The following is a 16,721-nucleotide window of genomic DNA, read 5'->3' as shown; positions in this document are numbered from 1 at the left end:
TTTTGACTGGTTACTTTGGGTCATTGACCTACTGAAAGGTGAACCATTGTAGAAATCTGAGTTTGCATGTAGTCTTCACAGTTTAAACAATTGAGAGTTGAGGCCTTGCTCAGGGGCCAAACAGTGGCAACTTGGCAGTGGGGGGGCTTAAACCAGCAACTTTCTGATTACTAGTCCAGTGCCTTTACCACTGAGCTACCACTGTTCTTGCCAGTTGTCTTTACCAGCACCACAACATGATGCTGCCACCACCATGTTTCACAGTAGGGAGATTTTAGCATTTTTTTACCAAACAAAATTGCTTGCTATTCTGCCTAAATAGTTTAATATTAGTTCTATCAGAATGTCTTCCAAACAAGCTACCACCTAACACTGACTTCCACTCTGCCATTCTGCCATAAAGATCTGATTAATGGAGAGGACCTTTGGAACACTTTTAGAGTGACTCTGTTAAGTTCTTCCTATCCTTGCTGACCCAGGCACTTATTTTCCTGTATACCCCAATCGGTTCAGTTTAAGTTATGCCAAGCTTCTCCTCCCTGCCAGTAAAGCACAATTTGTACCAGAGGTCAAAAACACACATGAGCAAACACACCAGTCACAGACAATGTGATGCATCGTGTAACAGTGGGACCTCAGAGGAGCAGATAAGTTCAACAAACAATGCTTGTCAGGACTGGGAGGTGTTCAATAGACACGCATTCCTTGAACGTTTCATCAGAAAGAAAGTATTCATTGAAAATGATCTATCACAGTGAATTTTTGTTGGGTTTAACATGGCTTTTTGGATTTCAGGGATAGCACACTGCTGATAACATCTGTTATCTGGACCGTACCATGGCTGCTGTGACAAACACACATTTTCCACTGACACCTGACGGAAACATGAGTTAAAACAAAAGACGAAGCACTAATTCCAGTCTGGGGAAGAGCCTTTACTTGAAACACTTCATTTATTTCACCATATAAATAATGATTTTAAAAGATTGATTTTCATTTTATACAAAAATAATACAAGTAGGAGAGAATCACATGGTTTGTGTTTGGAATGCAGTCATGACCAAGTGACAAACGCTCAGTAAATGCATTAAAAAAGTGACCTTTTGAAAAGTATTGGAGGCACAAAACAGGTGACAGGATTCTTTTGGTTTTTCGTTTTAAGCAATACCCAAATAAACAAGCATCTGGTGTTATTACATCTGGTTTGAAAGTTAATACTGTTCATTCTGGCTACCCTGAACTGATAAAAGCTAGCCATCTTGCTTACATTGATTAGTGTCTGAGGGTTACCACAACAGTAAAGCAGGAGACTCTTAATGTCAAAAAAAACATTCATATTGACAGAACCAGATGTGCAGATTTGCTTTAACAGGCTGTAAAATGACCTCATCATTGCAAGTGTACACACTGAAATTGGTATTTCACCTTTTCTCATATTTCTTATTTAAGATTATCCCAAAACAACCATGATTATTTAATGATGCTTAATTGTACGCCAATGGGTTTTAAAACTATAGTTTACTATATAATTATTACAAATACCTAGAAAAATGCACAGTATTCTTAAAGCTATTGTACTATAATCTCATAGAGAAAAGAATATGAGATTTTTTTCACATCAATTGTTGTTTATCTGTGTGCCAACCTAAAATAATGCAAAGCCAAGCTTTTTGGGCAGGACTGACTGACAGCACAATTTTAAATGTGTTTTGCTACTTTGTTACTTGGTCAGCGTGGTCCTAAAACTCACACACTGCCGCTTTAGCCTGTGTTTTGACATTTTAACCAATTTTAGGTAAAATCGACTCACTTCACTGCCAAATGTTTGTATGTATTATGAGCATTTATTTCCTAAAAGAAGCCAGCTCATCTTTCGGGCCAGCAAATTAATTCCAAAAATAGGTCGTTAGTCTTATTTTAGTCTTACAATCTTTTTAATAAATTAAAAATAAGAAAAATAAAAAAGAATGCCTTTGTTTAACATGTTACACTTGAAAGATTAACTTTGCGGTGCATAGATGGCTTGTGTAACTGGCATTGAGTTTGCTTTTTCAACCCAAGGGAAAATGGACTGACACCACCCATCTTTGTGCTTTTCCAATACATTGCATAGTCCTTCCTCTTCTACAGATTGTCATCTCGAAATCACAGTTTATACATTTAAAAACAGCATCTATGAAAGTAATAGACTTAAAAATATGTACATTTTTTCTTAAGAAAGGTCATAATTATCATTCATATTTACACCTGTACAGAACAGTGACTATTCCTACTAACTCACGATGGAAGACTTACTGAGACCCAGTGCGCACACTTAAAATTCTTCAAAATACCTGACAAAAACTTTTATAATAATAATAAACAGTGATTGTCAATTCATTTACAATTCAACACAATGTCAATGTCGCGTGAGCAAAGTCTAATAAAGAGCCGTCAGCGTTTCCTCAGACCTCCTTGAGCGTTGGTCTTCCTTTGTGGTTGGTTTTTAGATGTTTAGTGCCCATACGTCAGTTTACACCAACTGCACATACGTTCCATTTGTTCCTCAGGGGCAGTCAGGTGAACACGTGAACTTTGACCTCTCCCTTAGTGTTTTGCAAATAGATACAAAACTGTCCCAGATTTCTTGCATCTGCATCCAGGTCACCCTGGTGTCATTCCACGGCAACAGAAGACCAAAGCATAGCACCTGATCTTACTTCAGTTCATACATTAGTGACCAGCTCCACGTCCAGTGCACTGTTGGCAGTTATTAGGAGTTACCACAGTTACAGCAGGGATGACAGAGGGAAATGTTCTCCTGTTGCTAGGCACTGAAGAGGTCAGGTGTACATGCTCACCAGGCTTGTAAAGGACACTGTGAAAAATGAAGAAAAAAAAATAAGAATCAATGATCAGACCTTGGTAAAACTGCTAAGCACAAAGACTACAACATCAGCCTGAGAAAACATGAACTTTCCCTAGGTGACCGGAGATAACAGTGAAATTATCGATCCCAAAGCCGTGCCACACCTGACCAAATACATTCCTCATCCTTCTTCCGCTTGATCTTGCACCTCCTTTTCCAATGAAACGTCCTTTACGGGATTGTTTGCCATGACTATTTCTCTCGCTCCCTGTATGGGTGGAGGCACGCCGTGACCTCGCCGTGACCCACTGGCCAACAAACAGCCTCACCTGATAAAGGTGCGGCCAGCTGGCGGGACCAGAGCCATTAGATGCTGCACTGTGAGCACAGGGGGGCATTTAGTGTGAGGGGAAAACAGGGCAAACAAGAAGGTAATAAAGCCAGAGTGGGTTTGGAATATGCCCCTGAAAGCCCACAGCCATTTGTTGCACCACTCAGTTCAAATACGGGGTCGCTGATAAGGGATTGGAGGACCTGAAAGTGTCCATTCAGGAGAATCACATACCTGAGACACAATCAACTGCATCATATTGATCAGTCTATAACTGTATGTTATTTGTATCCATACAGACAATGTGATGAAATGAGTACAAGTGTAACTGAAGCTTGGACCTTTGGTTTTAATCTAGATGTCCAGAGGTCTAAAATAGGTGATTTCAAAAGAGGATTCAACAGATTTCAATATTTCTGAAAATAGATAGGTGGATGTGTTGACCAAATGAATGGTAATGGCTTAGGTACTTGACCCTTACAGTGCAGAGGTCTGATGGCCTTATTGCATGGAAACATCTGCCTGTCATGGTTTGGGTCACTGCAAGTTAAAAATAATGCTGATTGGAATATGAGAACTCAAGATAACAATGCCCTATCAATAAGGGCAAACTAAATGCATGGATATGTGCATGCAAAATGTCTAAATAATATCCTATGGCCTTTTGTATGGAAGATTTAGGTCAAGGTGTGAAGATTCTCTCAACTGGCATCATCAAAACACCAACAAGTAGAAAGTCTTTTATAAAAACAATGATGCTCTGTCTTTCATGTGCGGTTTAAGACCCTCAACACCCTACCAAGCTGCTAACTTCAAGTTTTCTTTTAATTTATCACCCGTCTGTACATACTTCATACATACATGACATTCAGGTTTGGCGTAGATGCCTTTTTGTAAACAGTCATGTGAGTGAAGAGTTCACCCTGACGTTAAAGCTAACATACGTCAGCTATTAAGCTAGCGGCTGGTGCTGGCACTAGCTCAGCGTGAGAAATTGAGCGTGTGAAATCGGTTGAGTGAGGACTACATTTCAGGCTAGAGCGCTCACAGAGGGCGGCGAGAAGTCAGAAAGAGGAAGATGTATAATTAGTGAGCACAAATGCCCCCCCTCCTCACACACAAACCAGGAAAACTGGAGCGGCACACGTAAGCTTTGATTACAACAGGGGGCCGTTTCCTGGTCTGAGCCAGTGATCGCTGGCCCGGGAGTGCAGAATAAACACAACACAGAGGGTCGGTGACACAGTGGAAGTGACAAAGGGTCAGATATAAAATTTAAAAGCGTAAGTATTATTTACACTATATGGTAAAAACATTGGGGCACCCCTTCAAATTTGTAGTACTAAATAAATTATATAAAGGAAATTATACAAACAAATTCTCACAGGCATATTTCAAGTCTTGTGAGAAGCCTTCTTAGAAGAGTGGCTGCTGTTATAGCTGAATAGATCACATAGAGGTCACTCTATTCTAATCCCATTTGTTTTTGAAATAGGATGTCCAACAAGCTCATGGTCAAGTGTCCAAAAACTTTTGTCCATATAGGGTATAAAAAAATCCTAATAAAATGACAGACAAAAGGAGAACGTATAGCAGCTAACAATTAAAAGAGAGGGACAGAAAGTTTACATCATTTATCAAGAAGTCATGGGTGACTGATCAGTCAGGCTGTTCAAAGGAAATAGGCATTCGGGGGAGTATCGCTATACTCGGTCGCTCCACTGATTGAGATGTGCAGCGAGCATGGCAGGCAAACCAAAGCTAGCACCTATGCTAGACAAGACTGGGTGAGTCTCTTTCCAGATCCACGACTTTGGTAAGGTGAGCTTAAGGATGAGCAGATTTAAAACTAGAGAGTGACTACATTTAAATGATCCCCTAATTGCAACATCTCATTTAAAAGAACACCCTTATACTGTATGACAAAGTGTTTAAAAATACCTAATAAACACAACCACAAGGGCTAAATAACAGGGCACAGACTGAAACGTCCTGCTAATGACCTTTAAAGGACTAGATAGCTTAGCTTTTGCAGATCTTTCTGATCTCATGAAGCAGTATGGCCCATCTCAAGCATTTTGTTCCACCAATGTGTGGGTTAACTTGACTTTTTTTCAATTAGTCAGGTTCAAACTTGTCCTGATTTAGCAGACACCTTTATCCAAAGTGACTTACAACTGAGACTGTATAAATTGCAAGCAATTGAGGGTTAAGGGCCTTGCTCAAGGGCCCAACAGTGGAGAGTTAGCAGATGTGGGGCTTGAACCAGCGACCTTCTGTACCTTAACTGCTGAGCTACCCCTGCCTGTGTATATTTATGTATGTACACAATATAGCCCAAAGAACAGTAAATGGACAAAAGTATTGGGACACCCAATACAATTTTCTAACAGGTGTAATAAATCAATTATATAAAGGAAATGAAAGGCTTCCAACTTTGCAGCAACAGTTTAGGCAAGGCCCTTTCCTGTTCCAGAATGACTGTGCCAGCGTCTATAATGACCTTGGAAAAGCTTGTTTAAAGAAACATCGACCCGTCTAAACTGAACAGCTTTGAAATGAACCAGAACATCAATTGAGTTTTTCCTGAATAACATCACTGCCCAGCCATATTGTTCTTTTGACTGACTTGGCACAAATTCCCATACAATGAAACAAGATAATGGTCAGATGTCTGAATACTTTCAGCCATATAGTGTATATTTACACCCCCCATTGCTAACCGCATTCATTTATTCATATTAAGAGCAGTAAATTTATATCATGAGAGTAAAGCTCGGATCATGTGACTGACCTGTTTGGTGGAAGACATCTGGCTGAGGGTACTAAGGCTGTTTGTGTCTGTCACGACCATAGCGGAGGGAAAGCGTGAGGGGTGGGAATACTGTGGCAGTTCCTGCTTGTGAGGGTACACTGGAAAAAAAACACAACAAAGAATAAGACAAAGAACAATGGCAATTATTTGGTTACTGTGTGTGTTTAAAAGCAGATGGGAATACTGACTGTGTGAGTGTGTGACGGTGGCCATGAAGGGCTGCTGGCTCATGTGGCCGTGGGACTGCTGCATGAGGCTTTGCTGATGGGAGCTGTGCAGCTGCTGGGAGAATTGCACAGGTTGTAAGGTGGCCAGGCTGCCCGCCACACTGTTGATAACCGGTACCGTCTGTGCCTGCGACGTATTTAGACCTGGACACAAATGTAGAGTTGAGATACAAAGTTAGCTTATAAACTTAAACTAATTTTAAAAGCAGAGTCTATGGGATTAGCAAGATAGCATTTACAGAAGTCTCGTTTAGGGGTTGGGTTGTGATATCTTTGTTACAGGAAAAGTAAATGATCAAAAATGTGTGAATCATTAGATTTTCACAACTGGGATGTCAACCAGTAAGACTGGTAAAATTAAAAAGCTAAAGATAAACAGAGAGAGAGAATTGAAGGAGTTCTTACTTTGTGCAATGGCCATGACTCCAGAGATGGGCATGATAAGGTTCTGCGTTTGCTGGTGAGGATGGTGGGAGCTGTGGATGTTGGTCAAGGTGCTTACTGGTGGAAGTCCTCCGCCTGATAATGAGATCTATCAAGAAAGAAAGAGAGAGACTTAGTCAAAGGCCGACCAGATACCTGTAATCAAGGTTTGTTCTAGTTGTTCTTAGATTTTATGTTTTGTGCCACCAATTAGTGCCAAGTAATGGGAATAAAATGGTTTCAATAATGGATCTGTGACTTAAAAGCTGTCTTGAACATTTGCTCTATGAGACTAGATTGTCAAAGAGAAGACCATCTATACCTCAGTCAAGCATTTTTCCCATTAACGTCAAACCTGGTGGATCAACTGCACTAGAGGACGATAATAAAAGGCAACAATGGCTCAGCACTTAAGGTACTAGACCACAATTTAGAGGGCTGTAAGTATTCCTGCCTTTCACACGCCACCGCCACTGGTACCCTCTTGGTGTCAGAAGTGGGATTCCAAATAGTTAGTCTGAGTCCATCCACTGGGAATTGAACCATAGAACACAAAGGATTGCCTAACATTTACATTTACATTTACATTTTCAGCATTTAGCAGACGCTTTTATCCAAAGCGACTTACACAATGAGCAATTGAGGGTTAAGGGCCTTGCTCAGGGACCCAACAGTGGCAACTTGGTGGTGGCGGGGCTTGAACCGGCAACCTTCTGTTTACTAGTCCAGTACCTTAACCACTGAGCTATCACTGCCCCACATCCTACACACATCCTAATAAATAATAAATAAAATGGTCCTAGTAAATATCTAAAGTGTGATGTATACAGCTGAGAACAGTAAAATGAACTGAAGCTTGTCTAGCTCAAAATTCAATATTTGTATAGCACAGACAGGGTCCGTTGTTTCGCTCCTGCAGCACAGAGCTTAATCGAACGATGCTGTCAGTCCACTTGCCAGAGTAAGCACAGCTCCACCCGTCACTACACCTGTCAGTGGCACATAATCAATAACAACTGAATGTTCCTTTGTCGGGTTTATTAACTCAGCCATGGCCGTGCCCACACAGTAACACTATGGCTGGCCTGTATTGTACCATGTGCTAGACCTTACTGTCTACCGCAGCCTATACTAAAAGAAGAACAATGAGGCATTTGTTGGACTGCTCAGTGGTCAATAGTGGCACCTATCTGGGGCCCGCTTTATGTTTCCGTATCACAAGCAGGCCCAGGCTTATCTTATCTGGGCCAGGAGTGGCCAGGTGTGCTCACCATCTTGGCGTCAGGTGACAGCAAGCTGTGGCTGTGGTCCAGCGCTCCTGGAGAGACCTGCTGCAATACCGACTGGCTGCTCGTCATGCTGTGGTGATTGATGGTGCTAGAGGAGCTGACTTCACTCGAACTCTGGTTGTACCTGACAGCTGAAGGAAAAAAAGTGTTTTAAGGTTTAATTAAATCTTGGCTTAATTAATGTGTGTCATACATTCACATTTAGGCATGTTTTTTTTATTACAATTTTACATTCACTGCAGGCTGCTAGTCAGTTTTGCCTGCCTTATGACCTCAGACAGGCTCAAGCTAAGCAAACAAACGTAGCCACTACAGATACGTGCCTGAAAGAGCCAAGGCCATTTGTGTGTGTGTGTGTGTGTGTGTGTGTGTACATGTTGCCTGTTGCTCAAAACACAACACACTTTCAACAGCCAGAATTTCCCAAGATTTGTCATAAATTTCCCGATCCATTTAGTACATACACTCATGTTAAGAATCTAAACTTGATATCCATATATGAGAATACCGCATTGCAGTTTGAATCCCAGTCCCAGGGTAGGAATTTCAGCCTTGCCTTATTTAATGGGTGTTTGCAAATCCCAGCCTTCTCTGATACTGGCCAAGCAAACATTACAAAATCAATGCCAGTGTCAAACAGTTTTGTTGATCTGCTGTCAGCAGCTCACTTAGTCTCTTGCATCGAAATGACGAAGACATGGGCTACAGTTATCTGAACCGAGAGCATGATCTTTCTAACCTTGTACCTGCCTTGCCATCACCTGGCCATGGCACAGAGATCCCAAACACTGCTAAACATGGGCAAATACACTATGTACTCATATTCAGATATTTAAAAAACCTCTCAGACTGGAATATGTTACTCAGATGACGTAATAACACCAATGTATAGTCAGAAGATTAGATACTGCAACCATATTTCATTCATTGTATAGTTTATTTGCTAAAAAATCCAAGCCACACTATCCACAGAAGTCTGCAAACCTGTTTTTATCCTCTTCACCATCTTGCCAACCCTCTTACAACTCTACAGCGTCTTGTAAACGCCGACAGAGGACAATAAAACACTCCATTGGACCTATGGACCACTCGCCAAACAATAGACCGACCATAATAAACAGACTTTATTTTACAGGCCTGTAGCCTCTAAAAGTGTCAGGGGCAGGACGGGGCTATTCTGCGGGGGCATTGTCTGACTTTGTCTACCATTCACCTAGGCTGCGGGGACTGCTTCTGTCTTTCGCCCAGCCTGATTTGTAATGTCTGATCCAGTCTGACCAGCAGGAGAGCTCTGTTTCTTGGGCAACAAGGAGGCTAAATATGGTCTGTGACAACACACAACACATGGGCAATGAAGGACAAAAATGTCACATGCACACCTTTCAGTGTCCAGAACTTTAAAGAAAGTTCCATCATGCACCAGTTCAATTTCTGATCAAAAGACCTGGCAGACAGATTTAGTCAAAGCTTGTGCCACTGGTCAAAATAGGAGGAGGGTGGGAAGCACCAAGGGGAGTGGTAGTAGAGAGCTGCAGCTAGGTTTAAGAGGCTTCTGTTCTCCCTGGGACCCATGTAATATCAAAGCCTTGGTGCCCAACCCCAGGCAATACTCTTTATAATGCTACTGCATATGAGAGACCTCCTGGGTCTCTGCAGGACGTACGTGTCCTTTCAGCTTTGCCGTGGCCTGCAGTGGAAAGTGCAGGGACAGCTGAGCCCGTAGGTTCTCGGCAAAGGTCAAGCAGAAGGGCACAGCAGCGACAATAACAGTGCTGTTCACTGTGACTCAAAAATTAAGAGGAAGTCTTAATTAAAAAAAAATCTAAATTTAATCACAAGATTTATTCATGAGTCAGATCAAAGGTTTTATATATGACACAATTGTTTAAAGTTTTCTGCATTCTTGTTGAATCTTAGTCAAAACTTCAAATACAAAGTTTCAGCAATTCAATACCTGAACTTTATTAACAGTGATAAGATCAATAAGAGATCAATAACACAAAATAAGTGCTGTTCCTTATTCTGACCCTGTAGTGACCCCTTTCTTGTGACCTGTGCTCAGTGTTTCAAAAAAGGGTCAAAAAGACAGGGGGTTTTACCAAGAGCCCACTTTATCCAGTGCAAAAGGGGTGATCAGTCCTGTCTGGTCAAAAAGAGCCAACACTAGTGGACAGCTCCTGCTGATCTGCTCCCATCCCTGCCTCAACCACTATATTCTAGCTCATAAAGGTGGGGGGGCTGGGGGGGCTTTCATCATCCCCTCCCCTCTTCTAGCCCAACAGAGATAAATGAACCTAGGTTACAGTCAGTGCAGTCTTCTAATACACCAGAGACAATAGGGCTTCCTGCTAAGAAAGAGTAAAGAGAGCAGGGGACAGGGGAGCCCCTTATCAAAGGCTTGGGAGATGTAGTAGCTGAGGGTTTTAATTGTCAATTAAGCATGCATAATACAGACAGTGCCTTAGCAACACGATGAGGGGGTCCTGCTGAGCCTTTCTTGTCAGGTCAGGCTCCTACACTGAAAAACATCTGATGTTGCTGGTAGGATGCCTTGTAAGTCCTGTAACCCCCAGCTAAGGAGGAGCTTGAAAAGCTGTGTCCTCCTTTTCTAACCCTAACACCCCCACTCTACTAGCTTTTAAAGTTTTGGCCCTTTCCATCCTTACACACTGGGAAATTACCCTGCCTCTCCTTGTGACCTGAGGTCATTGACTGGCCAGGTGTACAGAAGGGAAAATACACAAGCAAACAAACAAGCCACTCACTGCCAAAAGCAGTGCGTCCACAAAACTAAAAACAACATGCCTAATGATAAGAGCAATCATTTCTCCTGCTGCTGACATAAAAGAATAATGATAGTCACAAAGCCTGCCAATTCAGAAACCTTTCTTTTTACTTTCATGGCACTGCTGTATCAAGCTACAGTATGTCAATTATTCTAGCTTGGAATGTGCCTTATTTTGCAATACAGAAGAGTGGCTAGTAGAAAATGGTATAATAATACTATGGTGATCATATAGGTACAAAACACTGCAGTGATGAGTTGATTGTGTGCTTGCTTGACCTAAGGGTGACCCTGCTAATCCCAGGGAGGTAGCGTTTGGTGAATCAGCTCTTGCCTGTTGACTGTAGAGTACAGAATGCGTGTACAGACGGATATTTAGGAGATTTCAAAGTGAAGAATCACAATGGTGTTTGCTATAAGTGCACTGCTACACCTTTTTGTCACAAGTGGTTTCAAGCCACGACAAAAAAAAGCCTGGAGCTTCTTTAGAGAAAGTTTCAATAAGTTAGAGTTGGGAGAATTAAATTTTGTACCTTGCATCTTGCTAGATGGAGATGTGCTGGACTGTGAATGGTGTGGTGAGCTGTGCGACAGGAGGGGGTTGATGACATGCGTCTGTCCAGTGTAGGCATCCATAGCCAGTTTCTGTCTGAAGGCTTCCTCTTTGCGGCGATTGGCAAACCAGTTGTAAACACGCACCTCTGTGACCAAATTAGACCCAAGCCCTTGGGCTTTTGATGGTGATACACCTCTCTGGAGACATTCCGCCCTAAACAGGTCAAGAAAAAGCATTAGCTGGTGCAAATACTGACTGACTGTTAGTATTTACTGTAATAGCTTCACTACCTGTTGCACTCTTCAACGAGAGCCTCTCGTTCTTCTTTGCTCGGGTTCTTCTGCCGCTCATAAGCTTGGTAGAGGATTTGCTGAGATGCAGGACCCCACTTGAAGCGGTTACGCCGGAGCTTCTTAAGGGCTGGCTCACTGCAAGCATCGTCCACTGTTTGCATCATGTTCGGCGCAGTCTGATTGAACTCTGGGAAAAGAAGGAGCACCTGATCCTGACTGCCCTTGTCTGTCATATTAATGCCAGATCCATGTATTGCTTGGTTGAATTCTGAAAGGATGAAGAGAGAGTGTGTTGACTTACATGTGATAGGAAGAATGGGGCAAAAAAGTTTGCAAGTAAACTTGCTACTGTGCATTTCTGAAATCAACAAAAACTTATTCCAAGTTACATTTCGTAATGTACATTCTAATGGATGTGAATGACTTGTTAGTAAAACAGATATTTCCCATGCATAAAAAGACACAATAACTTTACTAGTTCCTTACTAATTCTTGTTTTTTCCTAATAAACAGGGGAATTTTATATTCAGAAAGTCTTAAAATAAAAAAAATAACAAATGTAAGAAATGGATACAAAATACATCCCTTACATTCAAAATCACTGTGTATTATAATTGTTTTAGAACCTTTAAAACAATATTTACATTCATTTTAATGACAATGTCAGGTGCTGAACAGTTTTTTTTTTAATATTACAAATTTTATAATTACATTTTCACATGTATAACAACTGTGACTAAACTTGCCATGATATTGCATAGACATGTTCAAGTGAAATCACCTGACACAATTCTGACTTTGAAACTGCACCACAAATGGCATTTAGGTTCAAATGCCCCAAAATTAATGGCATATTTGTTTGTTTGAAATAAAATATAATTAATTATTTCTATATAAGTGGCCCTATTTCTAAAAAAGGGGTATTATAAAATAGTGCTACATTTTGTGTATTTATGAAATATATAAAAAATATAATAATATAATAGGGCACAAAAATGCCTCAAAAAGTGAATGAATTAATAATTTATAAATAAATGAATATGCCGCGTGCTAGTGTGAGTTTAGTGAACTTACGCCGAAGGATCTCGCGCTGCTTCCTGACGTACCAGGTGTAGAGAGCCGCGCGCTTTTGCGTCTTCATGGGCGTGCCCTTGTTCAGGTGCTGTGAGAGATGTGATTGGTTGAGGCCGGTGACATCGACCACCTCGCGCTGGGGAATGTTGTGCTGCTGCATGTAGGCTTTGATCATGCGCGCCGCGCGCCACGAGTCCACCCTGCACCCAGACAGTTCAAACACACAGCGGTCAAGCGAGAGAGAAGATGTATAGAGCAATAAACAATACATACATTCAACACTTTATTATTATTATTATTATTATTATTATTATTATTATTATTATTATTATTATTATTATTATTTCCATGAACTGGTCACAGTAAGGAGGCACAAAAGCAGGAATACTCTGGCCAGAGCGTCAATTATTATTATTATTATTATTATAATCCCTGAAAAAATGAGTCCTAAAAAAATGTAAAAGTCTCTCTCTCTCTCTCTCTCTCTCTCTCTCTCTCTGCAGTCACTCCCTTCGGCTTTGCCTGTTTCCAGGTTTTAAGTGGTTGTAAGCGCGCACACACACCATTGTTAATCAGCCGAATAAACGAGCGTTAATCATCACATTCAATAGGCTGTAAATACTTCCAAAGGTTACAGATTTCATGAGGGAAACACAATTCAAGCTGATGTGATCTAATTACAAAAGGACGCCTTCAAAAAAGCAGTCACAATTTCTCCGTTTTTGTCCTGAGAGTTTGTAAATTGTTCTAAATTGTTGTTTATTTTATCTTTATTATGTTTGACCAAAGAGCTGTAATCAGTTTCAAAAAGCTTTACAAAGCTTAAGAGAGGAAAGAGTTTAGTAGTTTTTTTTTTTTTAATTGTATTAAGTTAAATGTTCAATTGTGTTATGTGGTATGTTACTGACTTTTGGCCATTATTGTGTAATAATGATGTATTATTTTGAAAGCAATTTTTCCCCAAATATTCTTAAAAAATAAGAATCACATTTTATTTAAAATGAAGAAAAAGAAAGAATATATTTTAGTAAAATTTATTTTGGATGTTTGTCTTATTTTGTCTTGTTGGTGGTTAATGTTTTAAAAATTCTTTATTATTATTAACCATAATAATATTAATACAAGAAATTGGAACTGGATAAAATAAAGTAAATGAAATGTAAATGTAAAAAAATAACTCACACAGCACATACATTCCCAGCTTTAGCCTTTTAAATTGTAACATACTAGTACGATTCAAATAATTTGTAAAAATATAAAGTAAATTAATTATTACATTACTAGGTTAATTAATAATTCAGTTAATACAGTAAACACGTTTTTATTTTATTAAAGACATTTTAGCATTTAAATAAAAAACTAAACAACATTTGGAACGCACTGCAAAAGGCAAATTGTTATAACGAAGGTCCATAGATTTTTAGATGTACGAGCACTGAAATGTCTAAAACGTCAAAAATGATAAATATTGGCTAAAATAAATGCAACACGTAACCAACAACGGCAAATTAAATGATCGTTTACAACAAGATTTTACTTTGGGTCTAAAAAACAAGCCTATAAATTACAGTAGATCAGAAAGTATAAAGACAGACTGTGTGTACAGCTGAGTTTCTTACCGGTAAAAGCTGAGAATCATTAAAGCGCTGCATTCTAACAAATCTAATGCGTCTGATTTAAAGTCTGACAGCATGCACACTTCCAATCACACACTAATACACTCACTTATGCAGCAAGATGCACACACACACACACACACACACACACACACTTCCAGTCAGACAGAAGCTGCATTATGACTTTTGACAATGAATAACCAGATCTCCATTCACGCTAATCATACCCAGTGTGTATCTTTCAGTTGATGATTTATAGAATAAAATTAATAAGAAATCAGAGCCACGTGCTTTAGTTTGGGTTTTTTAAAAGCATTGCTGTGTTTACGTTTTACTGTAGAGGAGTGTTTGAGTACGTCAAATGTGCACACAGATTTTTAATATTGCAACATTGCATTATTATTATTATTATTATTGTTATTGTTATTATTATTATTATTATTATTATTACTATTATTATTATGTTCAGTTCCTGGCTGGTTGTATCAATAATTACTGTTTATTTTAAATACGGTAATATCAGTAAAAGTGGACATTTTGCGTACAAAAAAAGAAAATCTTTTTTAATTAAAAATAAAAATATGAAAACATTACGGCTGACCTAATGAGCTTCATCATTTTAAATAAACATAAATTTTCCTATTTACGTTTATTAGATTCATTAGTGCGGTTTGTACATGGTATAATTCACCACTTACTAAAATCAACTTACGAGCCGTTAACATGGATCTTAGGGATATAATATTAATTAAAAATATAATTAAGAAGGCTGATATGCAAAAATGTCAAACCGGCCTATTTTAGGTAAAAAGAAAAGAATAAATCCTGTTACTAAATTAACATTAAGTCCTATAATAATCATAACTCCAGGTGCGAATTAAAAATATAAATACTTTGGTTGGTGTTGCGCACCAAACAGCCAAGTTTATATTTCAAAATTCGCATATTAAAGCTAGTAATCACCGCTTTCCTTTAGTTAATAACTATATATCCAGCATTATTTTAATTATTTATTGTTTATGAAATAAATAAAACACGTGTCCCACTTGTTGCTTTTAATTAGTCGCATCAGCATTCAAATTAATATATTAAAGAAAAAAATCGAATTATAGAATTATTTGTATTTTTAATGTGCTTGTTTATGTGTTTAATTATTTTTGATTTAATGTGCGGGAGAGTTTATTTGGATTTGAAAAGATGCAAATAACAGGTCACAGTTTATATTTCGGATCGGCAGGGCTGCTATAGTTAATGATAAATAGAGCTTCTTTAGTTGATATTTCTCTAAGCTAAAGAAATAATAACCAGGTAGATAATTAGTAACCAGAAAGTGAAAAGATACATTTGGCGGGTGGTTTTAAATTTAGACCGGCTGATTTCATATGACTTTTTTTATTTAAACAGCTGTTATTAACTAATAAAATCGGTTTGCTTCCATTTTTGGAAAAAAGTTAATTATTGTATAAAGTATGCCTGTATAGTACTGTAGTAATGTAATGTAGAGTGAATTTATGTACATTGGGACACTTTTGCCACAGAAATACATGGAAACCAAATATAGGCTACAAGTACTCAGATATACAGTATAAAGGTCTATGAAAAGAAAAGTGTTTGACTTTTAGGGGCATGTTTCACTAATGTTATTTTAATTGACACTTAATTTATTAGATCATTTTTTCTTCTATTTTCAGTAGGTACACAACATGTACTCTTACTGATCATTTATACTTCTTTAGATGTTTGACTCTTAAGTTTGACTCATTGTTGGATGGTTCTAATTTGGCGTGGTAAAACAGGCCAATCGTGATACATTAAATCAATGAATTTTTAGAAATGAATGTAAAGTTATTTTGCAAGTAATTGTAAATAAAATCCACTCACGCCAATATGCGATCCACCTCAGCTCTCTGCTCGGCCGCTTCCTCAGTATTAAGCGACTGAAGCTCCTTCAGGATCGGCGGTGTATCGTAATCATCTCCGTCGTCTGAACCTTCATCCCCCGACAGTTTTCCCTTACTGTGCCCGTTGGTCAGCTGGTGGAAAATCGGCTTGACCTCCACGTCGCTAGTATTTGTTTTAGACGAAGACGGCGACATGTGCAGATTCTCTAGTTTAACTCCATAGCTGATCGGGCCCGGATCCATATCATCCAGCGCCTGGAGCAGAACATCTTTAGTAACTCCTGAATCTAACAGGGCGCTCAAAAGTTCCTGCTGCAGAGATGTCAGCTTGGACACCATGGTTGCGAACATCCAAAAATGTTCACCTTGAGCGGAGTAAAGAAGAGTGAAATAACTGTAGCCTCGACAACTTTCCACTCCTCTCCACCTCCAGTGTGTAAAAAGTTTCCCCGAGTGACACCTGCTTGGTAAGGCTGTGCCACTCGCTATAACTTGCCATGATGCTTTGGGTAGGCGGGGTTTATACAATATGCTAATGAGGGGGCGGGGCCATGTGGCTGCGC

General features: G+C 39.4%; 1 protein-coding gene across 1 annotated transcript; it reads right to left on the bottom strand.

Annotated features, from left to right (window-relative positions):
- Positions 1-914: 914 nt before the first annotated feature.
- Positions 915-16,509, bottom strand: hnf1ba (HNF1 homeobox Ba). Its single transcript, XM_063016431.1, has 9 exons — positions 16,139-16,509; positions 12,642-12,841; positions 11,565-11,835; positions 11,252-11,487; positions 7,916-8,064; positions 6,627-6,753; positions 6,183-6,365; positions 5,974-6,092; positions 915-2,857 (listed from the first exon to the last, which is right to left on the bottom strand). Exons 1-9 carry the CDS (start codon positions 16,507-16,509, stop codon positions 2,837-2,839), a joined length of 1,677 nt encoding a protein of 558 aa, XP_062872501.1. The 3' UTR covers positions 915-2,836.
- Positions 16,510-16,721: the final 212 nt, after the last annotated feature.

The sequence above is a fragment of the Trichomycterus rosablanca genome, chromosome 20 (genome assembly GCF_030014385.1).
Source record: "Trichomycterus rosablanca isolate fTriRos1 chromosome 20, fTriRos1.hap1, whole genome shotgun sequence".
Lineage (NCBI taxonomy): Eukaryota > Metazoa > Chordata > Actinopteri > Siluriformes > Trichomycteridae > Trichomycterus > Trichomycterus rosablanca.
Note: the sequence above shows the minus strand (reverse complement) of the source record. Positions and strands in the feature narration are given on the sequence as shown.